This window comes from Ascaphus truei, unplaced genomic scaffold, assembly GCF_040206685.1.
Source record: "Ascaphus truei isolate aAscTru1 unplaced genomic scaffold, aAscTru1.hap1 HAP1_SCAFFOLD_411, whole genome shotgun sequence".
Taxonomy (NCBI): domain Eukaryota; kingdom Metazoa; phylum Chordata; class Amphibia; order Anura; family Ascaphidae; genus Ascaphus; species Ascaphus truei.
This window is the reverse complement of record NW_027456742.1, coordinates 65,252-93,165: the sequence shown is the minus strand read 5'-3', so window position 1 is coordinate 93,165 and position 27,914 is coordinate 65,252. Positions and strand designations below refer to the sequence as shown.

General features: G+C 44.2%; 2 protein-coding genes across 4 annotated transcripts; one reads left to right on the top strand and one right to left on the bottom strand.

Annotated features, from left to right (window-relative positions):
- Window positions 1–1,319: 1,319 nt before the first annotated feature.
- ADAT1 (adenosine deaminase tRNA specific 1) lies at window positions 1,320–20,018 on the top strand. 3 transcript variants are annotated; one of them, XM_075583921.1, is made up of 10 exons: window positions 1,320–1,457; window positions 1,845–1,999; window positions 2,888–2,944; window positions 7,751–7,805; window positions 10,676–10,806; window positions 11,118–11,736; window positions 11,842–11,981; window positions 13,808–13,907; window positions 14,041–14,127; window positions 17,192–20,018. In XM_075583921.1, exons 1-10 carry the CDS (start codon window positions 1,339–1,341, stop codon window positions 17,322–17,324), a joined length of 1,596 nt encoding a protein of 531 aa, XP_075440036.1. In that variant the 5' UTR covers window positions 1,320–1,338; the 3' UTR covers window positions 17,325–20,018. The 3 variants fall into 3 exon arrangements, with proteins under 3 accessions (XP_075440036.1, XP_075440037.1, XP_075440035.1); XM_075583922.1 differs by having other exon boundaries at window positions 1,321–1,481; window positions 11,157–11,736; XM_075583920.1 differs by having other exon boundaries at window positions 1,326–1,481.
- Window positions 19,538–23,607, bottom strand: GABARAPL2 (GABA type A receptor associated protein like 2). The gene is made up of 4 exons (XM_075583925.1): window positions 23,501–23,607; window positions 20,720–20,775; window positions 20,127–20,299; window positions 19,538–20,035 (listed from the first exon to the last, which is right to left on the bottom strand). Exons 1-4 carry the CDS (start codon window positions 23,532–23,534, stop codon window positions 19,936–19,938), a joined length of 363 nt encoding a protein of 120 aa, XP_075440040.1. The 5' UTR covers window positions 23,535–23,607; the 3' UTR covers window positions 19,538–19,935.
- Between the last annotated feature and the right edge of the window lie 4,307 nt (window positions 23,608–27,914).

Genomic DNA, 27,914 nt, shown 5'->3' with positions numbered 1-27,914 from the left:
CTCGGGGGGGTGGGGGGTAGGGGATGGATTCCCTCACTGTAGGTGCTGGCGTCTCCAAGGTGTCCGATGCTATCTGCGCTGAACCCAATGATGTCATTACAGAAAGCACACAGGCTGGATTCCAAAACACGTTCTGTACCGCAGACTACGCGTTTCGCAGAACTTTGCTTCTTCAGGAGTTAGTGTGACAATGTTGGTAGTTTTATTAAATAGTCTCAACCGCTTACTACCTGGTTGAAAGAATAGATATATATATATATATATATATATACAGTATATATATGTATGTATGTTCATAAACAAATCTTGTTAAATGAAACGGAGCAGAGTAAATGTCTAAATAGTATTAAAAAAATACACAGAAAAAGATATTTGATGGCCCCATGGAATGTAATATAGGTATATTTAAAATAAGAGCAGCAATGAGGGAGTATTGTATAGAAAATATGTATAAGTGCTTAAAATATAGTAAAAAAATCTATAAAATTAAAATATGGGTAAAAAAAAAAAGTTCTCTGAACAAAATAATGTTTTATAATGCTAGCTTTTGAAAAATAAAAAATTTAAAAAATATATATATATAAATATTAATTATTGTAATATATTTTTTAGGAGCGATAAGTAATGTGTAGCATTGGGGCCCTTGAGGGGAGTGCCAATAGGAGAAGATATATTGATCTATTGGATAATCAACATAATTTATCTGAAGAAGACAATCCAAAATTATTTACATCGTTGGCATACTGTGATTTGCTACGTCGGGGGTGCCAAACTCCAGTCCTCAAGCCGCCCCAACAGGTCAGGTTTTCAGGATATCCCTGCTTAAGCAGTGGTGGCTCAGGAAAGGAGTCCCTGTCCCGAAGAGCTTACAATCTAAGTGCTGTGATTAGGTAACGTCGAACTGCCGCTCCTCGCAGATTACCGCTGCCCTGTCAGCAGTCTCTACTCTGGTACTTGTAAACATATATCCTTCCACATTATTTAGGACAGGGGGCTCAACTCCAGTCCTCAAGCCCCCCCCCCCCCCCAACAGGTCAGGTTTTCAGTATATCCCTGCTTCAGCACAGGTGTCTCAATCAGTCCCTGCTTCAGCACAAGTGGCTCAATCAGAGGCCACCTGTGCCGAAGCTGGTATATCCTGAAAGCCTAACCTGTTGGAGGGGGGTGGGGACTGGAGTTGAGCCCCCCGTAATTTAGGATATACATTAGCATTAATAACATCATATACATTTCACCTCTAGATGGCACTGTTCGGATTGTTATGGGGAATGTATTGTATCGTTAGTGGGCTTTTGGCCTGAGGGACACTCCGTAGCTGGTTTGAGACGTCATTGGGTGATGTCACTGAACACATGGGGGATGGCGCCATATTGTTTGTTCGGAGCCGCACGTGGGATGTGCCGCTGCAAACATTCCATCTACTTCCTCCCCAGAAGCGCGAGCTGTGACACACCCGGGTTAGCTGCTGATGCACGTGTTGGGTTTGTTTGGAGTCCGCTTGCTGAGTGTGTCACTGCAGTGTGTTACACAACTACATTGTGACGTTACACACTTCTGATTTTATTTTACTGTATATGTCAGTGTGTCACTGTCTCTGCAGTGTGTCACACAACTACATTGTAAAGTTACACACGTCTGTTTTTATTTTACTGTGTCTATATATGCCTGTGTGTCACTGTCTGTCACTGTGTGGCTTTGTCTGATACTGTGGCTATCAGTGTGTGGCTTTGTCTCACTGTCTATGTATGTCACTGTGTGTGGCTTTGTGTGTTACTGTGTCCCTGGCTTCACCAGTAAATCTCCCATAGTACTAGCTGGGTGATCTGTCTGTTTGCTGGTTACAGGATGGGGTCTGCAGATGACATTGCTGCTCTGTGTTATACACATTACTGCACCCAGTTACCCAAGCAGGGGCTGCCAGATCCCAGCAGGGAGTGGACTCTGATGGCTGCAGTGATACAAGTGGAATCTGTGCATGAGAAGGAAGAGATCAAGAAGGGTAAGGCTGAGTCCCTGCTGGCGCTGAGCGCGCTCATGCTTGGAGGGCACTCCAAGCATGAGCACCGGGTGTCCTGCATGTACGCACAGGGGGGCATTGCAGGTAGTTGAGCGTACGGGAAAGTATATATTTTTTTGTTTAGTTAAGTGCCGAGTGCGGGTGAGCGTGTGTGCCTGCGCGCACAGCCTGAGCGGGGACTTACAGATATATGTAAGTAACCGCCGCAAGCGCCACTCGGCGCTAGCGGGTACGCAGCCTAAGAAGGTACATTTTGTATTTTGCAAGGATTAACAAATGAAATAAACTGCGGCAGATAAAGACCCCTTGGCACATGTCTCTTATTTCACCTTATTATCTCCACTTGTTTATTTACATCTATCTGCAACTTTTCTTCCCCATTTTGAAAGTGATCTTAAACTCCACGAAAAAGGCTATTTTTTTTTTCTTCCCTCTTATTTACTAATCTTTTCTCGATTGCGACTGTTTCTGCTGAATATGAATGTGATGAATAAGTTTGTTTTTTTTTGCTGTGTTTTCGTTCCATCATATTACAACACTGATTTCAGTTCCCCGATATGGGGTCTAATAGTTACTATAGTGACAAGACACAGGATATTTGTTGTATGAGCTTATTCTTTTCAATTGCAACAGGTAAAAGGCAGTACATACAAATAGTCGTGTTTTTTTTGTTTTTAAACGTTTGCGGCTTATCATGGTTTGTAAAACTATATTTGGCATAATGTTTTTTTGCCGCAAACGGCATCAACATTTCTTGTAAAAGAATAATGCTCCAACTAATTACAAATTGCTGGCATTTTCTATGTGATTATTTTGTCTGATCTCATCTAATTGTGACTTTTTCCCTTTCTCTCCCTCCCCCTATAATAGTTGTTGCTATGGGAACAGGAACAAAATGTATCGGCCAATCAAAACTACGGAAGACTGGTAATGACAAATCGTAGAGAAATGAGCCATTTGATCGTTTTTGTTGTATGAAACTTGAAAACCTAGTAGTTTAACAAATGCGTGCACATGAGGCCCAGACGCACCGGATAATCACTGCTTAATTATGTACAGTAAATACTCAAACTATTTCTCCTTTTATTAATGATTCCATTTCTGACCCATCTGGTTGGCTCTGTATACTAGAGGTAATGGAAGGTGTGTGCCCCACGCACCATGCTCTCTTCAATCTCTTGTGTTGATCAAGAGGACTAAAATGGGTCTGGCGCTTTAAAGCTTACAGCCTTGTATGTTTTTATAACTGATGTATGCTGATTACATTGTAAAAAGATTAACAAACATTTGGGTATTAAAAGCGATCTTAATTTTATTTAAAAAAAAAAAAAAAAGTAGACAATTGAATTTAATTGCTGCTGAGAACTACTTGGCCACCTTGTCTGCTGCTTTTGCTATCTGTTGGTCCTTGGCTTATCTTATATTTAGGATAGCCTTGTGCCTGGCCCAAGCATTTTTTTTTTAATTCTAAATCTCTCGAGGTGGAACAGCCATGTTCAATAAATCTAAATACCTTTTCACACCACTTCCTCAACCACACAGTGTCTAGTGCAAAGAGTCCTGGTGTTTCCCAGACCTCAATACTGTCAATACCTCTGACACTGAGGCTATTATTTAAGAGCCGGGACAATACCCAGATTTCCATAATGCCTCACGGAAGCTGCTGTACAATGCCAAACATTGTAGCAGATACTACACTTGTAGTACAAACACTTGTAGTCTAACAAATTGCTGCTAAAAGGTTAAACAAATGTGACAATTAAAACATACACATACTGTACATAAAGTGCAAAACTTAAAATCTAGTACATTTTGCGTAGTATCGGTTATGTATGTTTTGATGCTTTAAGGACCCAATCCCGTCAGCTTAAAAACATTACAAATACATTTTTGTTGGTTTAATACATACAGCCTTTGATTACCTTTATTGAAAACTAATTACCTAAGCTGCCGAACGATTAGTTCTCTGTGATTGATCAGCAAAATCATGTTTCCAAGGGTTCCCTAAATGGCCGCCTTTCAGTTTCAAGCAATCCTGTCAGTGTAACTCGACAGCTACAATGTATTGTTATATTTCTAAGGTAATATTATCTATTACAGTTTGCAGCTCAAACTGCTAGGAATATTGGCAACAAATGATCACAAACAGCAAAATGTTACAAAAATCCTGCCCTGCTTGGGGAGGTGGGATAAATCCTGCCATAGAAATCAATGGATGCTCAGTGTATTAAAACTCAAAATGGCATGAGTGTAATTTTACAATAAAATATATAAAGGTAGTAAGTATTTGCTGATAGTACAGAACTGATTTATTAAACACATGTAGGATATTGCTGGGATTGAGCTCCATGTTCTGATAAAGAGAATCAATAATGCAAATGTAAGTGCTGACACAGCATATACAATATATTGTGTAACTTTAGTTTGCAGCCCTTGTAAAGTTATTGAAGGCATACGATGAGCCGTTCACTGTCTGCAGACATCCAAAATATTAGGCCGCGCGCACCCGAGGCGTTTCCCTTTTATCATACGATCACGTGAGTGCAAAAGGAACTTGCATACGTGTATGTATGAGTTGATGTATGTAGAAAAACACCATCACTCCACATACTGAGTAGCACCCAGTGCTAGAAAATCCCTGTTGGTAGTGGGGAGATTCAGTTATGGACTCTATAGTGAAGAAGCCTGTATATTAAAGGCTGAAGTGCTGGCCGCAGTACGCTGTAATAGAATGGAGGTGGGTTAGTGCCCCAGTGAGGTATTTTGTGATCTCAGAACACCAATTATAATACAATAGAGGGAGAGGGATATAATATAATCAAAACAATTATAATAACATTGTTGTTATTGCAACGGATTAGAGCCTCTGATAGTCCGTGGCTGGTGGATTGTAAATTCCAAGGAGCAGGACTTTATCTTGGGGGGGGGGGGTTGTGTGTGGCCCAGACTGAGCTCTAAACCAGGAATGCTTAACTCTAGTCCTCAAGATCCCCCAACAGGTCAGGTTTTCAGGATATCCCAGCTTCAGCACAGGTGGCTGTCTGTGACTGAGCCACCTGTGCTGAAGCAGGGATATCCTGAAAACCTGACCTGTTGGGGGATGGACGGGTCTTGAGGACTAGAGTTAAGTACCACTGCTGTTAAACTAAAAAAAGATATACCCTATAACTCAGCGCAAAAAAATATATAAAGTGTAAATACAATATGTGAATAATAAGCTTATTGCTAAGTGAAAGCTGCCACGGGGTCTCTGCCAAACAAATTCCTCACAAACTCATTACAGACAATTATACAAAAAATGCAATGACCCGGCGCTTCAGGCTACAACAATACCCCAGTCCAATGATTAGTCCATATAGATATGGAAAGTTCTTTTCAATATTCCAGCTGATGGAGCGATGGTGATCCGAACTCCTCCTAGTATGTAATGGACAAAAAGAAAAGACCATTGCGCAGCCACAAGTATCCATAAATAACTCCACAACAGATTAAAGTAATGAACTTACAGACTTGCTGTGTTATTGTTCCTGTGAGACAATCTGTGCTTTTAACCTCTTCTCTTCCAGATATCACGAATCCCACGTGTTGTATGTCTATCCTCCAGGTTTTCTGTCTGTTCACAGCATTACCACTTGGTCATAGTTCCCATGTGTTCCCAGAAAGGAAATAACATGAAAGATGATGGTGCAGATTGATAAAAATTTATTACAATAAAAATAAACAGCCAAGGGCTTACTCACATAAACCAGGCTGTGTAAAAACAGCTGACAACGTGCCGTCCGCAGCTTGATACAATCAGGTAGGCAGGCTTCTGGGAGGATGGCGCTATTGTTGTTTGCAAACCCTGAAGTGGCGTCTAACTCTCAGTAGTAACTCTGCGAGATTCGCCCCCTCTATTTGCTATAGCTTACTCTATCTCAGCTTGAGGTGGCCAGCACTGCAGAATGTGCTCTGCTCACCTCTCTGGGTAACTGCCGTCAGCCCGCGCTAAGCCTCGTGATGTTACACTCTGGCGTCTCTCCTGATCTCTATGCTCCTGCTTCTGAAGACCGTGTCAGTTCTAGCTCCTCCCTCTCCATACGCGTTTCGTGACGCAATGTGGTCACTTCATCAGTGGATGAGGGGGGGAGTTGCTACCTACTGATAATTATACCCTGGAAGGTGATGAATACTAATTGCAAATTAATTGATTAAAAGCGAATAAATTGATTAAAATTGCACACATCTACTTACATGATAAGAGCCACTAGGGAATCATCCCTGGGATTAAGTGGCAATGCACCAAGCTCATAGACATAACATTTCTTACAATTCCTCATAAAAAATAATAATGAAAACAATTATTACATGATTGATCATTACATACAGCAGTGGGGGGTCACTTCAATCTATCAAAAAGGAGGCCAGATCGAAGTCTATATTTAAACCATGCGGTGACAAGGTTTTGAGGGTATAAATCCAGAAGGTCTCCCTTCTGGATAAATGGGTCAGCCTGTCACCTCCTCTCCAATTGGCCTTTGGGCATTCTATGCCCCTACATGTCAATCCCTCTGGGTTTTGGTTGTGTTTGCTTTTAAAGTGGTTAGACACACTATGAGTTTCCAACCCCCTTTTTATGTTGTATACATGCTCTGCCAGTCTACGTTGGAGTTTCCTCCCCTGTTCTCCCCACGTACTGCAACCCGCATGGGCACTCTAATAAGTATACGCAGTACATACTCTTACAGTTTATAAAAGTGTTTACATCATAACTTTTACCTGTTACATTTGATTGAAATTTACTGCCTTTAACACTGAAAGAACAACCTATGCATTTGTTGCATGTAAAGAATAACCACATGGTGCTACTTATTTTAGGCCCACTGAGGGGACAACTAGGTGATAGTTTACTTTTCAAGTTGTCAGCACGTTTATAAACAATTTGTGGGTGTTCTGTCAGGAATGTATTCAATATTGGGTCTCTAAGGAGGATCCCCCAATGCTTATTTATAATTTTCTTTATTTCTGGGGCCATACTATTGAATTTGGTGATAAAGGGGATAAATTCTCCTTGAACAGTGGACGTCTTTTTACTGTTATTAGGGTTGATAAGACTAGACCTATCTATATCTTTAACTGCACAGATAGCTTTATTAACCCTTTCCCTGCTGTAGTCTCGCTCAAGAAATTTTTCTCTAAGGGAGTTCAATTGGTTTGTGCAAACATCCTTCTGTGAGCAGTTTCTTTTTATTGTGTATCCATTTTGGATGGTGGTGGCTAGAAGCCAAAAGATACGTATTAGCATCCACCTCCTTATGGTATGTTTTTGTTTGTATCTGATTGTTTTCTACATACAGGGTTAAGGGTTTTTTATTTTTATTGTAATACATTTTTATCAATCTGCACCATCATCTTTCATGTTATTTCCTTTCTGGGAACACATGGGAACTATGACCAAGTGGTAATGCTGTGAACAGACAGAAAACCTGGAGGATAGACATACAACACGTGGGATTCGTGATATCTGGAAGAGAAGAGGTTAAAAGCACAGATTGTCTCAAAGGAACAATAACACAGCAAGTCTGTAAGTTCATTACTTTAATCTGTTGTGGAGTTATTTATGGATTCTTGTGGCTGCGCAATGGTCTTTTCCTTTTTGTCCATTACATACTAGGAGGAGTTCGGAACCAGCAGCCAGCAATTGGATCACCACCACTGCTGTTAACTTGTATTTTTTTTTTTTTAATGGTGTAGGTGATGTCGTTCAAGACAGCCACGCTGAGATCATCGCAAAGAGGAGCTTTCAGAGGTAGAAATTATTTTGTCTAATAGTGCTACAATTTCCATGTACTCCACTCCCGGCGTGTGAAGCAAAGCATTATACACAGAGATTGTGGGGGAAATACAGTGACGTGGAGCCTGCTCACAGGCGTTATGTTGAAGACCAAGTCACACGCACATCGAGGTTTCCTGTTGGGGTTAATTTCGGGGCTCTGCTAAGACTTTCCCTGTACCTCTGCCTCAATGTTCTGTACACACCACATTGGTTTGATATTTAAAAGTTAATAAAACTGAGGCTTCAACCTTCACAGGGCCACTTCTGGCTAGCTTCTGTCTCTCTTAACTTCGATTCCTTTGTGATTATGACGAGTATATCACTTATCCTGATGTATAATACAAAAGTAGGCAAAGACGAGTGGGGGGCCGGGCGGGTCCTCTCTTCCATGTAGTAACAGAGGAGGGATGGGGAGGGGCGGGTAATGATGCCTTTTATTGGACCAACAAGTTGTTGATATGTTACAAGCTTTCCCACCTCTCAGGGTGGGACCAGACGAAGGACCCTGAGAGGTTAAAAAGCTTCTAAGATTCAGTATCAACTACATGTGGGTCCAATAAAAATATCATACCTCCTGCTCCCTCCCCCTGCTTTTGTAACTAGTACAAAGTTGTCATTTGTGTCCACGGCCACATAACGTTGTTTTCGTGGCTTGTGACTGGTACCTTTTTCTCTAATGGTTTCCTGTGTAGTAAAGTTAGAAATGCTGTCCTGTCATTTTGTCAGAAAAACAAAAACAGAACTTTGACTCCCTTAAAATAAATGTATAGAACAACATCTGCGAATTGGTCATGCCTCGAAGTGTCTCGCCGGCTTATACGCTTTGGCCAAAGGGTTAACTAAATGACCCTTTTTCAAGAGATATATAGGTATTTCACTGTGTATTTTTGTCACATTGGATGTTGCTCTGGACTTTGTTTCTTGTTGTAGAAAAACATCACCTGAGTCCAATAGGTGCTCGGATGCCACGCCTCCACCACTGGGCATTAATAATCAATACGAAAGTAATACAATGGATCAGCACCCAACAATGGATTGTAGTTTGTGACAAAATACCACTCAAAACCAAAAGGCATTTAAAAGCCGTATAATACCTGCTGTTTTAAAGCGGCAGTCCAAGCTGCGTTTTATTTTTTCTTATTTTTTTCCCCCCCCTTTAATACTGTATGTGCATCAATAGAATCCACGCAATGATAAGTAATTAGCTAAGTTGCCGATCGATCCGTTTTCCTGCTCGTCCTGTAACTTTGTGTCATCAAATATATCTGCGCAGTGAAAGTGGAATAGTTGCGAGTCTCGGTGGGATTCCCGTCCGCGCCCAAACACTTGTAACGTGCCCAGTTCTCAGGGAGTGTTGCGGAGAAAAGAACTGTTTTACAAAACCTTTTTTTTTTCCTTTTTTTTCTCTGTTTGTGATGGATCATTTTTCAACATTTTGTAGCGGATTTAGAAATTATATTAAATATATTTCTATCTCCTAGACGAGCATTATTAGCTCCAGCAAAATAAATAAATAAAAAGTATACAAATGTTAGTCACTTACACGTGGCTGAAAATAAAAGATCTTAAAAAAAAAAATGCAAGGTTGTGATTTACAGAAACATGAGCTTCGGGATTTCTGGAGAGACTTGGGCTGGAATTATAGTAAGCGCTTGCGTGCTCAAATGACGTTGCGCGTGTGCAACGTGGCGCAGGCGTTTTGTGTATATAGGCCAAACGATGACGCCCGTGACTAGGTGTGGCCACGACGTCACACGGGTAGTTTTCTCTCCCCCCCCCCCCGGCCTCACTGATTGGCTCACAGTGTCACGTGGCACCTCAGCCGTTCAAAGACAAATTTATTTTGTGGAAAGACCAGCTGCCGCACCATCGCGCTCTGCCGTGCGCGCGTCTGCAGTAGATACTGTCTTTGACGCGTGCGCGCTCTTCCTGTAATACAGACCTTATGAAGCGCATGCTGTCCTGCCTCTGGCTGCTTTATGCATGGAGTCATTACTCAGAAGCTGCCTGCAGTATTGCCTGGTTACTTTTTGTTTGTTTTTTAAATTCTTGCAATTTTATTTGATCTTTGTATCCTTTTATTCTCTCCGCACACGATAAGCATCTGGAACTTCCTGCCACTGAAGGGTGTGACTGCAAATAGCAGTAGTGGCTTCAAAGCAGCAGTCCAGGCTGCCTTCCCCCCCCCCCCTTTTTAATATGCGCATCAATACAATCCACACAATAAGTAATTAGCTACGTTGTGGATCGATCTGCAAAACTTCGGCTCGGGGGTTCACTAAATGGCTGTCGGTGCAGCAGCAGACGACCAAAGACGCAAAGTTCTGTGGGGAGAGCATGTGACCAGGCAGTCACTAGATACAATTGGTGCACTGCTAGAGAGAGGGCCGGGCTCAAAAAGGGGTGTGCCAGAGTCTTTCATAAGAAAGGGGATGTGACTTTGTAAATGGTTGCTATAGAAACAAATGCTTGTTACATTGTAATACATTTAAAAATGTAATTCAGAGTTGTTTTAAAAAAATTGCTACAAGTATTTTCTCATAGTACAGAACTGATTTATTATAAAAAAGAAAATAACCACATGTAGGGTATTGCTTGGTCTGCAGTTTTAAAGAGGACTAGACATGTTTATGGAGAGAGCCCACAAATAAATACTAGCAGCATGGACAGTGAGGCGGAAGTGACGCTCACACAGAAGCCTGCACTACTTGCCTCTGTTGCAGATGGGATACTGGGCTTGATGGACGGTTTGGCCTGAACCATTATTGGCAGCTATTCTGTTCTTATCCTTTGTCACCAGAACACGAAGCAGAGAAACTTCTTTCCTTTTTTTCGTTGACCAGGTATCTCCTCCATCAGCTTTCTCTGGCGGTCTCAAAGACCCGGGATTGTGTGTTTCTTCCTGGAACCGACACCGGGAAATGGATGCTAAAACCAGAGATCTCCTTTGTGTTTTTCACTAGTCATACCCCATGTGAGTATTTGTTACCAGCGCAATTTGCTGCCTCTCTAAAGAAGAGCGATGGGCATAGTTCAGAAGAATAATGTAAGAGACGTCCAGTGTATTGTGTCCTGATTCTTGTTCTTTGCTGTTTATAGTGTCTATAACTCTTGTGTGGATGTGATGTCCCTTGTGGTGCGTGTGGATGTGGTGTCCCTTGTGGTGCGTGTGGATGTGATGTCCCTTGTGGTGCGTGTGGATGTGGTGTCCCTTGTGGTGCGTGTGGATGTGGTGTCCCTTGTGGTGTGTGTGGCTGTGTAACATGGTGCTCTCTCTTGGGTCAGGCGGTGATGCCTCTATTATCCCTGTGCTCCCCCATGAAGACCAGCACTACCACCCTCGAACATCTCCGGTGTCCGAGGCAGCACCAGTTGACAGTACCAAAGTCTTTGACTACGTCAGTACAAAGTGCAAGAGGAAGGAGGGGATGGGGGACGATTCCTATTCCAGAAATAAGAAGGTAAAACATGGTGAAGCATGTATCGGGACAGTGAGAGGCACTGAGCATGCATGTGACGTGTGCACAGTGCAGTGTATTCCGTGTTCAGTGGCCACCAGCTGCACAGATCTCTGCAAGGAGAAAGCGAGTCCGGCGTCTGATCCTAAACCTCTAGAAGCAGTGGATGTGTACAGGACTGGAGCCAAGTGTGTTCCCGGGCAGGTCCAGGATAGTCACCACCCAGGTGCGAATTATCACTCTGTGGGGGTTCTCCGTGTGAAGCCGGGCCGCGGAGACCAGACTCTGTCCATGTCCTGCAGTGATAAGATGGCTCGTTGGAATGTCCTCGGTTGCCAGGGTGCGCTGCTCATGCACTGCCTGCAACGGCCTATTTATCTCTCCGCACTCGTGGTGGGGAAGTGTCCTTTCAGCCAAGAGTCAATGGTGAGAGCCCTTCACAACAGGTATTGTGTGTAGGTGTGAGAGCAGCTCGGAATGCACATCCCTTTCCATCCATGTGTAAGCTCCAGCGGGTGATGTGATCCCACGGCGTATCCTCTCTCCTTCAGGTGTCAGGAGGTGCGGTCTTTGCCAGATGGATTTAGGGTCCATGAGATGCGTATCATGCAGTCGAACTTACAGTTTCACCATGGGAAGGATGCAGTGGCTGCAAAGGGCAGTACCTGCAAAGTCGTTCCTTGTGGAGCAGGTGAGATCCTCACAAGCATTTTGAAGGTGCCGGGGCAGACGCCTATTGTGCCAACTCCACTGTTCCCATCCCCTAAGCCCTGGAGGAATTGAGCATGATTTTGACGTGGTAAAGACTCACGTGTAGCACATGAGTTTGGTATGGTCCAGAGGCACACATTCTCCCCCCGATGTTTTTAATTGAATATGAAGACAGTTGTTTGTTCTACTAAGGAAGCTGTTTCTCTTTGAGATGACCTGAAAATTGTTGCAGAGGTACCTTCAAATCCCTGAAATCTTTGACTGTTGGGATGTTCATACTGGAAATTACTGGGCAGGGTTGCACCATATGAAGGATATATTTGTACAGGGTAGTGTTTTTTAATTTATTTTTATTAACTCAACATTTTTATTTTGTGGGGGGAAGGTACGGGGATACAGAAATAAAATGGGTTAGGGGGGATGGGGTAGTAGATACTCATGGACAACATGAATAATATAACAGATATACATTTAATGGATGCATGAGGGACTGTAGGGCAGTGCAGCATGGGAACTTGGTTCACTGGAGGTAACCCATGGGGTCACGGTGTTGGAGGGCCGGGACCCCTCCGCCCCCCCCCCTAACACACACACGCAGCAGAGCCGGGACACACCCCCTCCCCCCCACGTGTGCAGCAGTGCCGCTGTAATCCGTTACCAGACTGAGCGTAGTGAGAGATCCAGGGACCCAGTTATTTGTACATTTAGTTTGTTCATCCTCACAGAGGCTTGTTGGCTTTTCCGTAACCATTATATCCTTCATATTGTATGGGGCTGCCTTTATTGTTGGGGGATTCACTTGTTCAGTTGCTAGCAATGTTGTTTTTGGCAGCTGAGCGAATGTTTGATCCGAGCGTCTGCATCACGGCCTAAGTTCCCAGCAGTCCTACTAATCGAGACCGATTCGATACTCCATGGAGGGACAAGCCTTAAAAACCTGGAGAGTTGGCCTTTTTATTTATTTATTTTCCCCCAAAACCCCTTGAACCTAGGACACGACCACCATATATGTTTGAACGAGCCCACATGGCCACAGTTCCGCCAGCACGTGGGGGAGGTCACCGGAAAGAAGGCGTGTAACCGGGCCGGAGTGCAGTACCATCTGTGTAATATTCTGAGATTAGTTTCTCTAATGGCGGAGCAGCTGGATGATTTATCCATTCTCTGAAATGTATCACCGCAGTCCCCTTCCTCCAGTTCCTGCCAATGTCTCTCTCCCAACTGAGTATTTATATCCTTGAGTGTTCGCTGGAGCAGTTAGAATTGGGTAATGTAGGACTATTGTCCCTTTATGATGAGCTGAGCTCATATACAGATGTTCAAATGTCGTGGTGGTCTATAGATGTCTGTCTTCTCTCTAAACGAGGTTACATAGTGTCTTAGTTGCATATATTGAATAACATGCTTCGGGTTACACTGTATTTCTGTGAATGACTTCACCTCGTTCCTCGTCACCAGATCCCCTACCCTGATTATACCCGACCTGCGCCAGAGCATAAAAGTACCTGTTTTTTATGACCAATATTTGCTTGAACCCCCGAAGATGATGTTAGAATTTAAGTGTACAATATTCAAATCGCTGTTTATACAGAAATTACGAAGATGTATTAATTAAAGTCACATGCCTTGTGTGTTACCCGGGGGGTCAGCAGATAAGTTTTGCAGTGTGTTGTCTGGCAGAAGGTTGAATAGCCTGTGTCCTGCACAACCTGACCCCACGCGGCAGTGTCTGCCCCCGCAGTGTCCCCTCCATTGTCTGTGCTTTGTTCATTTGGGGAACTAATCCTCTCCTCCCATTGTCTGCAGCGGTGAGTTGGAGCGCAGTACCGGACCAACCACTAGATGTCACTTCAAATGGCTTCAGGCAAGGGACAACTAAAAAAGCAATTGGAAGCCCGCAGTCCAGGTACGAGACGCAAACAGCTGTGACGCATCACTTCCCGTGTGTGTAAAACAGGATAAGAGCAAATTAAAGTATTAATGCCAGACCGGCACAGCGAGAGGCGCTTTAACCTCTGCGATTTTTTTTTTTCCCCCAGGTCTCGGATCTGTAAGGCAGAATTATTTGGCACGTTTCGCCGGGTGCTGCAGAACCTGTCGGAGGAGCAGCTTTCGGAGTCTCTCAGGTAAAACCTTCCCCTGGATCTTCCAACAGCCCTGGAGTCACTATCCTGGGGCGTCTGGCATTACCTGCCCCTATGGTGGCGCGTCTGTTAGGGATATAGTTTCTCGTAGAGCGGCAGTGAGCACAGTGTGCAATCACACACGGGGATAGAGAAAGCCTGTCCCGTCTCCGCTGGCAGCGATGTCACATTACAACGCAGTTTAATGTAGCATGTCCGGCACTTTGTGCTCTGCTGTATGGGGAACGTTCTAATCCTTTGCAGTACAATGCAGGATCAGCCTTTGGCACTAACATGAGCGAGAGGAAAGCCGACTCTGCACTTTTAGGGGTACTAGCCCCTTAGTGACGTGGCTGCAGGCAGCGCACCGAAAGGTGCCCTAAAGAAACGTGTGTGTGTGTATCTGATCCAAAGCACTCGCCATGCGTTCATTACCACGTACTTTATTATTTGATTACAGCTCTAAAGCACAGGGGCTCAACTCCAGTCCCCAACAGGTCTGGTTTTAAGGATATTCCAGTTTCAGCACAGGTGGCTTAATCAGTGGCTCAGTCTTCGACTGAGCCACCTGTGCTGAAGCAGGGACTCATTGAGCCACGTGCTGAAGCAGGGCTATCTTGAAAACCTGACCTGTTGGTTGGGGTGCAGTGGTCTTGGATTGGAGTTGAGCCCCCTGCTCTCTAGCACCACAGAACCGTTCAAACAGCTATGAAGCATTATTAAAGGCAAAATAATGAGCTGCGTGGAGAAGTCTGTGTTCATGTCCAGTTACATGCATGTGCTTCTCAAGTCTAGTCTCTGGGGATGCAGCATAGCCACACCCAAGCTTTTACTGCCATTAAGAGGCTCAGATGCAGTCAGACCATGTCACATCGCCAGGAAATGCTGCCTAATGTCTGTAAATGATTCCAGCACTTGGGTAACTATTACACACAGTCTGTTTTTATGAATGAACCTTCTATTGGTTTGGACAAGGTCTGTTTTGTGAGCATCAGAAAACAATTTCCTTGACCAACATTCTCGCTTCACACCACCACCACCTTCCTCCCCTCTCCTCCTCCTCAGTCTTTTTCCATTACAGGACACTTGTGACACGTTTCCAGAGTTGACTCTTGTCCAAGACATTTAAAGTCAAGTAAACATGCCAATTAACAGGGAGCTTTAACATAGCACGACCATGTTAACACAATACCTATTGGACAGATCCAAAAACCTGTGTCTGGGGTGACCTGTTCACTGCCACAATCTGAGATGTGCAGCTCCTAAAAGAAAAGAGATGTTCAGTTTAACACGAGTGGGCAACTCTAGTCTTTAAGGGCCATCAACAAGTCAGGATTTCAGGATATCTGTTTCATCGCAGGTGGCTCAATCAATCCCTGCTTCAGCACAGATGGCTCAGTCTTGGACTGAGCCACTGATTGAGCAGCCTGTGTTGAAGCTGGGATAGCTTTAAAACCAGACCTGTTGTTGGAGCTTGAGGATTGGAGTTGCCCACTCCTGCATTCGACGCAGCTTGTGTTTAGCCTTCTTTCAAACGTTTCGTTAACGCCTTTGTGCGGCCATCTGTATCCGTGGTGCTTTTATTACGGTCACAGGCATCGGACGCTTCCGGTGCCGGCAAGAAGTGTAAAGCAACAATCATCTGCAAATCGCCTGAAAGTGTCGGCGATTAAGGAAGGATTATTAAGCCGTTGGGATAATGCCCATTGTACCGCGTAGCAGCTTGGAGGTGCAGACTTTGTAAACAGCTGATGGGAGGATCTGTTTTTCATAGATCTGATTCTGCTGATCTGCAGGTGTTCATTGTAGTGGGGTCAGTGTGTGAGCGATCCACCGCTTCTCTTCTGATATTAGAGTTGAGTACACAGTTCTGTGACAGACTGACGAGGTATAGAAGCACTTATAGTATCATTGCAAAATACTAGATTTAACATGCGTAACTTGCGCTGACTGTTTACACGGTGCTGCACACAGTAGAGTTTACATGCAGACTAAATTTGTGCCGTTTTTACATTTTGGGCCTGACCTGTAGTTTTATAAAGGGCCATCTGTACTGAGGAAGAGCTCCGCCAGAAGACCTTTTAGGCCTTAGGGATTCACTGAGCTGCGGTGCTGGGTATCGAGCCTCGATCCGGCGTAAAGTGCTATTCTAGGCGATGGCAGGTAACGCCGGGGTGGGGTGCGATACCCAGCATCACGGCCTCAAATTACAGGAAGACTCAGTGCCGCCCCATTCATGTAAATGGGTCATAAAAAAACATCTTTATTACGCCGGATTGGATAAGGGTAGCACTGCTCGGTAAATATGGCTCGTGTCTTTCCAAACGTGACCAGAAGCTGACGCTGCAACGCCGCTCTCTTTCTGGCTTTGCCACTTGGGTGCGCATCCTCTGAACCACAAATATGATTTGCAGTAACAAGACTTAAAGGTTACAAAGTAACCACCGATGGCTCACAGGGACACGTTTCAGTTTCCCGATATTTGTGGGAGGGCCAGTTCCAGTGTCGCGGTTTCATCTCCAGGAGAATAAAGAGAGAGGAGTGAAACGCGTGGGCTGCTACTGATCACAGAGAGCAGGCAATCCTCACACCCAGCAAATCCTTTTCTCTGTCCGAAATCACAACGGGAGGACATGCTTATTGCCATTTGCCGGGATGGTGCTGCTACACCGTACTCTTCCTTTATAAGTAATAGGGTGACTTTTTCATAGAATACCCCCCATATATTGCAAGGGCCTTGCCTGCCACTTAGTTCAGTCAGACGATATCAGCGAATCCACATGTCCTCTATCATACAGACTTCTGGAAATCCGTTATTAAAGTCCCAGCTGCAGGGCCGGTGCAGAAATATTGTGCCAGCTGTATTAAAGAGGAATGTTGAGGGGTTTTTTCCCGCTTAATCTTGCACATTTTTGGCAGGCTGAAGACTTTGATAAGTGGCCCATCTGTCCACAACACAAACCATGTGTATACCTCTTACTATGTGAAGTCATCGTGCTCTCGTCCGCTACCTAAAAGTACTGTACTGTGCATTTGACTTCCATATAAATTCTGTTCACCTTTTTAGGATCGGGGAGCTGAGGACGTATTGCGATTACAAGGAGGCGGCCGTCGATTACCAGGACGCGTGGAAGCAGTTACGAGAACAAGCGTTTCCCGCGTGGATCCAAACGCCACGTGATTATCTGCAGTTCCCCTGAGAGCAGTGATTATATCAAGGATGTTACGGCGTGGGTTGAAAGAGAAAAAAAAAAATCCGGGGAGCGAAGAGTAAATGCCTAAGATGGGCGAGCAAACTGCGGACCTCAAGGGCCACCAACAGGTCAGGTTTTCAGTATATCCCAGCTGTCTTCGATTGAGCCTCCTGTGCTGAGCTGGGATATCCTGACGACCTGATCTGATTGTGGCCCATGTGGACTGGAGTTGGCCACCAACAGGTCAGGTTTTCAGGATATCCCTGCTTCAGCACAGGAGGCTCCATTTTTGACTGAGCCACCTGTTCTGAAGTAGGGATATTCTTAAAATCTGACCTGTTGGTGGCCCTCGAGGACTGGAGTTGGCCATCCCTTGCCTAAGACTTTTAAAACAGAAGATCCATTAGCAAAGTACTCTCTCCCTGCCTTTAGGCCAAGGAATAGGGCTGGTTTTTCTTGCAGAAGTCCTTGATGTGCTGGCGGACATAGTGTGCACAGAGAGACAAGATACCATCTTTAATAATGTTTCTATATTTAATTCTGCTAATGTATATATCGCAAAACCAAATCCTTGTGGTTGGAAACAGTGGTGAGTGTGGAGAGCTGCCAGGATTTACCCAACATGCTCATGACTGGTAACTGCATTAGACCCTAATGTTGTCATAGAACAGGGTATGAAATATGCTGATGACTGTACATAGAAAATCAAAACGGCAATGATTGAATTAAAGTGACCTTGGGGAAGTTAGCTGTTATTATTGAAAGGGAAAAAAATTAATCTGTTAACATTGACACACAAACTTACTGTCGGAAAGACTGCTCGTTTCATGACTATATTCTGCAATAAGAAAGCGTGAATAGTGATACAAATCCGGCATTGGGTTTGTATGCAATAGCTGCTATAAGAGCCAGGAGTGTGCACGCTCTATGCTTCACTATGCTTCTGTTACAATGACCTTTATCATCAAAATGTGTTCTAGTAAGTGACCTTGTGAATCATTGGAAGGCACAGCAGTGTATTATGGCCTCTCCCTTTAACATTTGTTTTAGAACTACAAACAAGTTGAATAAATACCACTGGAAAAAGCTCTGCTTTTGGTAAAGTCGCAATCCACCCTAACCACCTATTTTTTAAATTGGAGAATACGCAGGTTGCTATCCTGAGCGATTTTCCCCAGAGATCAGTACTGAGGGTGTTACCAGTTTTACTTCCTGATTTAATTTTTTTAAATGGCCATCGAAACGGAAGCCGTGACCGATGTTGCAGATTTGCTCTTGGCCTGAGATTAGGTGGCTGTTTTTGTTTCCCCTGAGGGGAGAATAAAACACAGTGAGTATCTCCGAAACCAACGGGTTACCAGAGCCTAACACGGTGGCGTTTAGCTCAGGGTGACCCGTTTCTCACCCTTCGTTAAAAAAAAATATGGGAGGCAAAGTAGGAGGATCTGCTCCTTTTAAGAGTTTATATCAGAATAGAGTGATTCTAACTTCTTATTCAGCTGTTCTTAGGATTCAGTTTTAAGAGGCCTTGTGAATATACAAAAATTAGAAAACACTTGCTCAGCAAAATAGTTGCATGTAAGTGAAACGGAGATGCATACAGGGATCAAATAAGAGCAGAAGCCCGGAGAACTGCACTCTGAACCACACATGTATGAATAACAATTTAAAAAGTAATTTTTATTAAGACTTTTACAATAAATAACTTAATTTGTGAAAAATCAGATTTGATGTCAGTCCAAAATAGGCGGTTTATAGTCTGCAGGGACATGGTGAATACATACTAGTTAATGAGAGAACACTATACTGTGCTTCCTTATTTGAGCATATATATTTTGTTTACTGCAAAGAAGGTCAAGTGCTAGTCATGTCAGGGAGTGGTGTAAACAAACTTGTTCTCTTGGAATGGAATTTATCGTGGTGTCTCCTTCAGCCCGTGACACCACTCGGTTTGGAATTTGAGAGTTCATTTTGACCAACCATCTCATGTCAGAGGAACAGAAAACATTACCCAAATATTGGGAGCAATCTCAGCTGCGAACAGGGCTAGGCAACTCCAGTCCTCAAGGGCCACCAACAGCTTGGGTTTTAAGAATATCCCTGCTTCAGCACAGGTGGCTCAGTTCAAGACTGAGGGATATTCTTAAAACCCAACCTGTTGGGGACTGGAGTTACCCACCCCTACCACATAAGGAACACCAGGTACATTAAACACAGAATTTATTGGAGCTTTTTATTTTTTGGAATTCATATACTTGGATACTTTAGTTACATACTAGTAACATTATTAATAACTGATCAACAATGTTAATTGCTAAAAGTTTGATTCTTAATACTCTTCAAACTTAAGCCAAAATTATTTTGAATACCCCCCTTACATGTTTAATTATCCAATCACTCCTTTCCTTATTCAAAAACTCAAAACGCCCATCATTAAACCACAGGAAATATAGGGAACTAAGCAGTCACATAAAATTACCAGCCTAACAAATAAATTAAACACAAGACCCGTGTATCACTGAAATACGTCCAGTTCAAATGCATCCAAACTACATGGTGGGAAGTTATACATCGTGTCCACACAGAAAAACCACCTATTTACATGATACACATGCTGCTAATACGTTTCAAATCCAAATGTGTTCTCGCCGCTGTAGGCCACATACAAAAATCCATCTTCGTCTTTTTCTTTCTCATACAGTTGTCCCATAGTAAGGCTTGAATTGGGAAATAAGAAGAAAATGTTATAAAAACCCACTCAAACAATGAGCAGCTCTAGAACATTCCCCTCACCTGTCTGTGACTCACCTAGATTGGGGGACAGTCTTATCTACAAACAAGAAGATTGCTTTTTCGGATGGCAACTGGATCCGTTTTCTGATGATCCACATGAACTGAGCAACCGTAATGTCAGATGGAACCAAGTACTTCCGTTTGTCAATATCTACGATCTGAGAACCAGAAACTTTCTCCACGATAACCTGGAATGGAAACAAGGAAATTATACCTGAAATTACCCCACATGTATCCCATCCCAGCATGATGACTACAAATAAATATAAGCCTGGCTTAATTTACCGAACATCATTCCCAGAGCAGTAACCAAAACGATACATTGAAGTGATTCATTTTCCCCCTGAACACACTGCTGAATGTGGTTACCTTGGTGTACAGTAAGCCAACAATGGCCAACTCCAGTCGTCAAGGGCCACCAACAGGCCAGGTTTTCAGGATATCCCTGCTATGGCACAGGTGGCTCAATCAGTGGCACCTGTGCTGAAGCAGGGATAGCTTAATATGACTGGAGTGGGCCACTCCTGCAGTTAGCCCAGTGAAGCTCGCATCAGTCTGGCTTTGTGAATAACCAGCTACAACATCAATATAATTTACAACAGATTTACCGGAACCCGATCTGGATACTTGGCTCGGATCTTTGCCGACTCCACACACCTGTGTTCTGCAAGAGGAAAAGTTGCAAATGTCACAAATTGATCATCAACATTGGTTTTCTGACCATGAAATGAGAAATTATATAAACGTCAGTAGTCATAGCCCTATGAAAACAAAACCATATCGCTAGCCTGCGTGATCTTAAAAATGCAGCATTCCCTACTTGTTCTACTGTCGCCTTCTGACACCCTTATGTGATCTGCAGTAAAGCGTGGAGATCTGTAAGTGTGGGGGGAGGTTAGGGACAAGATGGAAGCAGAGGCATGGAGGGGTTAAGTATGTGGTTGATGGAGGAGGCATGGGGGTGATGGATTGGTGAGGTATATGGGGGGGGTCATGAAGGTTGAAGAGGTATGGAGAGGAAGGATTATGAGATATAATGGAGGGGTAATGAAGGTTGAGAAGATCTAATGGGTATGAAGGTTGGGAGATATAATGGGGGTATGACGGTTGGGAGATACACCGGGGGGGGGGGGGTAATGAAGGTTGGGGAGATATAATGGGGGGGTATGAAGGTTGGGAGATATAACGGGGGGGGGGGGGGTGGTAATGAAGGTTGGGGAGATATAACGGGGGGTATGAAGGTTGGGAGATATAATGGGGGGTATGAAGGTTGGGAGATATAACGGGGGGTAATGAAGGTTGTGGAGATATAATGGGGGGTATGAAGGTTGGGAGATATAACGGGGGGGTAATGAAGATTGGGGAGATATAACGGGGGGTATGAAGGTTTGAGATATAATGGGGGGGTATGAAGGTTGGGAGATATAATGGGGGGTATGAAGGTTTGGGAGATAATGGGGGTATGAAGGTTGGGAGATTCAATGGGGGAGAGGAAGGTTGGGGAAATATAATGGGGGGTAAGGAAAGTTGGGGGGGAGATAATGAGGGGTATGAAGGTTGGGGTGATATAATGGGGGGAGGTTGGGGTGATATAATGGGGGGAGGTTGGGGAAATATAATGGGGGGAAGAAGGTTGGGGAAATATAATGGGGGGAGGAAGGTTGGGGAAATATAATGGGGGGAGGAAGGTTGGGGAGATATAATGGGGGTAAGGAAAGTTGGGTGAGATGAGGGGTATGAAGTTTGGGAGATATAATGGGGGGAGGAAGGTGACGGAGATATAATGGGGGGTATGAAGGTTGGGAAATATAATGGGTTAAGGAAGGTGGGGAGATATAATGAAGGGGAGAAAGGTTGGGGGGAGGAAGGTGGGGGAGATATAATGGGGGGGGAGGAAGGTGGGGGAGATATAATGGGGGGTAAGGAAGGTTGGAGGGATAAAATGGGGGGTATGAGAGTTGGGGAGATATAATGGGGGTAAGTATGGTTGGGGGGGAGTTATTATGGGGAGAGGAAGGTTGGGGAGATATAATGGGAGTATGAAGGTTGGGGGGAGTATGAAGGTTGGGGGGGAGTTATTATGGGGAGAGGAAGGTTGGGGAGATATAATGGGGGGAGTATGAAGGTTGGGGGGAGTATGAAGGTTGGGGGAGATATAATGGGTGGGATATGTTGGGGAGTATGAAGGTTGGGGGGGGAGTATGAAGGTTGGGGGAGATATAATGGGGGGATATGTTGGGGAGTATGAAGGTTGGGGGAGATATAATGGGGGGGGGTATGTTGGAGAGTATGAAGGTTGGGGGGGGAGTATGAAGGTTGGGGGAGATATAATGGGGGGGGAGTATGAAGGTTGGGGGAGATATAATGGGGGGGGAGTATGAAGGTTGGGGTGATATAATGGAGGGTATGAAGGTTGGGGGAGATATAATGGGGGGGGGAGTATGAAGGTTGGGGAGATATAATGGGGGGGGAGTATGAAGGTTGGGGAGATATAATGGGGGGGAGTATGAAGGTTGGGGAGATATAATGGGGGGGAGTATGAAGGTTGGGGAGATATAATGGGGGGGATATGTTGGGGAGTATGAAGGTTGGGGAGATATAATGGGGGGGTATGAAGGTTGTGGAAGATATAATGGGGGGGAGTATGAAGGTTGGGGAGATATAATGGGGGGGAGTATGAAGGTTGGGGAGATATAACGGGGGGGATATGTTGGGGTGTATGAAGGTTGGGGAGATATAATGGGGGGGTATGAAGGTTGTGGGAGATATAATGGGGGGGAGTATGAAGGTTGGGGAGATATAATGGGGGGGGGGGAGTATGAAGGTTGGGGAGATATAACGGGGGGATATGTTGGGGTGTATGAAGGTTGGGGAGATATAATGGGGGGGGGGATATGTTGGGGAGTATGAAGGTTGGGGGGGGGGAGTATGAAGGTTGGGGAGATATAATGGGGGGGATATGTTGGGGAGTATGAAGGTTGGGGAGATATAACGGGGGGGATATGTTGGGGAGTATGAAGGTTGGGGAGATATAATGGGGGGGATATGTTGGGGAGTATGAAGGTTGGGGAGATATAATGGGGGGGATATGTTGGGGAGTATGAAGGTTGGGGAGATATAACGGGGGGGATATGTTGGGGAGTATGAAGGTTGGGGAGATATAACGGGGGGGATATGTTGGGGAGTATGAAGGTTGGGGAGATATAATGGGGGGGATATGTTGGGGAGTATGAAGGTTGGGGGGGGGGAGTATGAAGGTTGGGGAGATATAATGGGGGGGATATGTTGGGTGGGGAGTATGAAGGTTGGGGGGGAGTATGAAGGTTGGGGAGATATAATGGGGGGGATATGTTGGGGGGGAAGGCGCCCGGTGCTCCCCCAGCTCTTACCCAGCGAGTGATCTTCCTTAAACATCCACTTCATGTTACCGGGCGGCGGGGACAGCGACAATAACAACAACAAGGCGGGGCACTCCCTGTGACGTCACTTCCGGCACCGGATGCTGAGTGGCCGGGCTCCGCCCCCTAGTCCCGTGGGAGCAATGTGTCAGTGACAGTGTGTTTCTGTGTGTACGTGCGCGTGTAATGTGTGACCCTGTATGTATGTGCCTATATATGTGTGTGTGTAGCTGTATGTATGTGTGCAATGTGTGTGTACCTGTATGTATGTGCCTGTATGTTTGCAGGGTGTGTGTGTGTACCTGTATGTATGTGCCTGTATGTTTGCAGGGTGTGTGTGTGTACCTGTATGTATGTGCCTGTATGTTTGCAGGGTGTGTGTGTGTACCTGTATGTATGTGCCTGTATATGTGTGTGTGTGTGTGTGTGTGTGTGTGTGTGTGTGTGTGTGTGTGTGTGTGTGTATAATGTGTGTGTACCTGTATGTATGTGCCTGTATGTTTGCAGGGTGTGTGTGTGTACCTGTATGTATGTGCCTGTATGTTTGCAGGGTGTGTGTGTGTACCTGTATGTATGTGCCTGTATATGTGTGTGTGTGTGTGTGTGTGTGTGTGTGTGTGTGTGTGTGTGTGTGTGTGTATAATGTGTGTGTACCTGTATGTATGTGCCTGTATGTTTGCAGGGTGTGTGTGTGTACCTGTATGTATGTGCCTGTATATGTGTGTGTGCAATGTGTGTGTACCTGTATGTATGTGCCTGTATGTTTGCAGGGTGTGTGTGTGTACCTGTATGTATGTGCCTGTATATGTGTGTGTGCAATGTGTGTGTACCTGTATGTATGTGCTTGTATGTTTGCAGGGTGTGTATGTGTGCAGGGTGTTTGTGCCTATATGTGTGTCAGTGTGTTTCTGTATGTATGTGTCAGTGCCTTTCTGTATGTGTGTGTCAGTGCCTTTCTGTATGTGTGTGTCAGTGCCTGTGTTTCTGTATGTGTGCAGGGTGTGTGTGTCTGTATGTGTCAGTGTGTTTCTGTATGTGTGTGTCAGTGCCTTTCTGTATGTGTGTGTCAGTGCCTGTGTTTCTGTATGTGTGCAGGATGTTTTTGTATGTGTGCCTGTATGTGGCTCAGTGTGTTTCTGTATGTGTGCAGGGTGTGTGTGTGTCTGTATGTGTCAGTGTGTTTCTATTACTGTATGCGTGTGTCAGTGGCAGTATTTCTGTCTGTGTAGGGTCTGTGCCTGTGTGTGTGCCTGTATGTGTCTCAGTGTGTTTCTGTACAGTATGTGTGCAGGGCCACCAACAGAAATCACGGGCCCGGAACGCAACACTGGCATTCCCCCCCTGTTGGCGGCCCTGGGTGTGTGTGTGCCTGTATGTGCATGGTGTGTCAATGTGTTTCTGTATGTGTCAGTATGCCTGTATGTGCATGGTGTTTGTATGTTTCTGTGTTTGTGTGTGTGTGTATGCCTGTATGTGAGGGGGGGGGTCTGTATGTGCAGGGGGTGTGTGTCAGTGCCAGTGTGTATGTCTGCGCCTGTATCTACAATTAATATCTGTATGCATTCATAATAATATTTCTGGGTGTTGGAATGAACTGCTTCCATTATTTGAAACTAGGAGATGCTTGTTTGGGTTGGGAAGGCTTTATATGGCTTGTGGCCTTCCTCTTCAAGTGTTTAGAGGTTTTTTTAATGTTATGGAACAATCTCTATGTGTATTGGATTCATTCCCTAAGGTCTCTCATTAACTTTATTTTTATTTTGTTTCATGCAGCTAACTCCTTTCTCAAATTCATTAACTGTAAACATAATGTAAAAGTTGTTCTTGGGTTTTGGTGATTTTTGTTGCAGTTTTCCTTAGCTTCTCCTCTCTCTCTAGTTTCCTCCCTTATTTGGCAATCTGAAATAAAACATATTAGAGGGTTAGGGATTTACCCGCTATGGGTTATAATAATAGCGTATGTATGTGCCTGTATATGTGTGTGTGCAATGTGTGTGTACCTGTATGTATGTGTATGTGTACCTGTATGTATGTGCCTGTATGTTTGCAGGGTGTGTGTGTGTACCTGTATGTATGTGCCTGTATATGTGTGTGTGCAATGTGTGTGTACCTGTATGTATGTGCTTGTATGTTTGCAGGGTGTGTATGTGTGCAGGGTGTTTGTGCCTATATGTGTGTCAGTGTGTTTCTGTATGTATGTGTCAGTGCCTTTCTGTATGTGTGTGTCAGTGCCTTTCTGTATGTGTGTGTCAGTGCCTGTGTTTCTGTATGTGTGCAGGGTGTGTGTGTCTGTATGTGTCAGTGTGTTTCTGTATGTGTGTGTCAGTGCCTTTCTGTATGTGTGTGTCAGTGCCTGTGTTTCTGTATGTGTGCAGGATGTTTTTGTATGTGTGCCTGTATGTGGCTCAGTGTGTTTCTGTATGTGTGCAGGGTGTGTGTGTGTCTGTATGTGTCAGTGTGTTTCTATTACTGTATGCGTGTGTCAGTGGCAGTATTTCTGTCTGTGTAGGGTCTGTGCCTGTGTGTGTGCCTGTATGTGTCTCAGTGTGTTTCTGTACAGTATGTGTGCAGGGCCACCAACAGAAATCACGGGCCCGGAACGCAACACTGGCATTCCCCCCCTGTTGGCGGCCCTGGGTGTGTGTGTGCCTGTATGTGCATGGTGTGTCAATGTGTTTCTGTATGTGTCAGTATGCCTGTATGTGCATGGTGTTTGTATGTTTCTGTGTTTGTGTGTGTGTGTATGCCTGTATGTGAGGGGGGGGGTCTGTATGTGCAGGGGGTGTGTGTCAGTGCCAGTGTGTATGTCTGCGCCTGTATCTACAATTAATATCTGTATGCATTCATAATAATATTTCTGGGTGTTGGAATGAACTGCTTCCATTATTTGAAACTAGGAGATGCTTGTTTGGGTTGGGAAGGCTTTATATGGCTTGTGGCCTTCCTCTTCAAGTGTTTAGAGGTTTTTTTAATGTTATGGAACAATCTCTATGTGTATTGGATTCATTCCCTAAGGTCTCTCATTAACTTTATTTTTATTTTGTTTCATGCAGCTAACTCCTTTCTCAAATTCATTAACTGTAAACATAATGTAAAAGTTGTTCTTGGGTTTTGGTGATTTTTGTTGCAGTTTTCCTTAGCTTCTCCTCTCTCTCTAGTTTCCTCCCTTATTTGGCAATCTGAAATAAAACATATTAGAGGGTTAGGGATTTACCCGCTATGGGTTATAATAATAATAATAATCAGGACGGAGTATCACATACCATACATGACTTGAAATGTAACAGATTATATATATATATATATATATATATATATATATATATATATAATTTCAGTAGCGCCACCCGTGAAATCAAGTATCAATAAAAATAATTAATTATTAAAGTGCAATAGTTATGTGCAATATATTACAATATAAATCAATCTAAAACATGTGACAAACAGTATATTTAGATATTAAATAAATATATGAAAAAAGGGGGAAAAAGTGATATAGGAATGTGCTGATAATCAAACAGGGAAAAAATGGGGAGAGGATACAAAAAATAGAGTAAAGTCCAACCCTTAATGGAAATCCAGTACAAAGTCAATGATGGTGTAAATGAGATGCTGTTCAGGGATCCACGGCTGCTCTCAGAAGGAATGACCAATTCCAACAGGAAAACTATAGAAAAAGAAGAACAGAGAGCGCACCTCCCATAGTGTAAAACAGTACATTTAATAAATAAAAAGCACAAGGGGATTAAGGACACTCACAAGGATAAGAGATAAAAAGGCAATTTGTGATATATATAATCACCACCAGCAAAGCCACACCGTCCAGGAACACATCTGGTTGGTACAGGGTCCCTCCGGTGTATCTGCAGCAGTAGTTGGTGATAAGGAACAAGTTCTATCAACGTCCGTGCAGTATAGAGATTTTTCAGCCTCAGATCAGCTCCATGCGCTCTCCGGCCGTAAAGCGCACACTGCGTGATGACGTAATGTCGTGGTTGCCTCCCTGACGCGTTTCGTCACAACAGTAACTTTTTCAAAGGGGAAACTTTTTCAAAAGTTACTGTCGTGACGAAATGCGTCAGGGAGGCAACCATGACATTACGTCATCACGCAGTGTGCGCTTTACGGCCGGAGAGCGCATGGAGCTGATCTGAGGCTGAAAAATCTCTATACTGCACGGACGTTGATAGAACTTGTTCCTTATCACCAACTACTGCTGCAGATACACCAGAGGGACCCTGTACCAACCAGATGTGTTCCTGGACGGTGTGGCTTTGCTGGTGGTGATTATATATATCACAAATTGCCTTTTTATCTCTTATCCTTGTGAGTGTCCTTAATCCCCTTGTGCTTTTTATTTATTAAATGTACTGTTTTACACTATGGGAGGTGCGCTCTCTGTTCT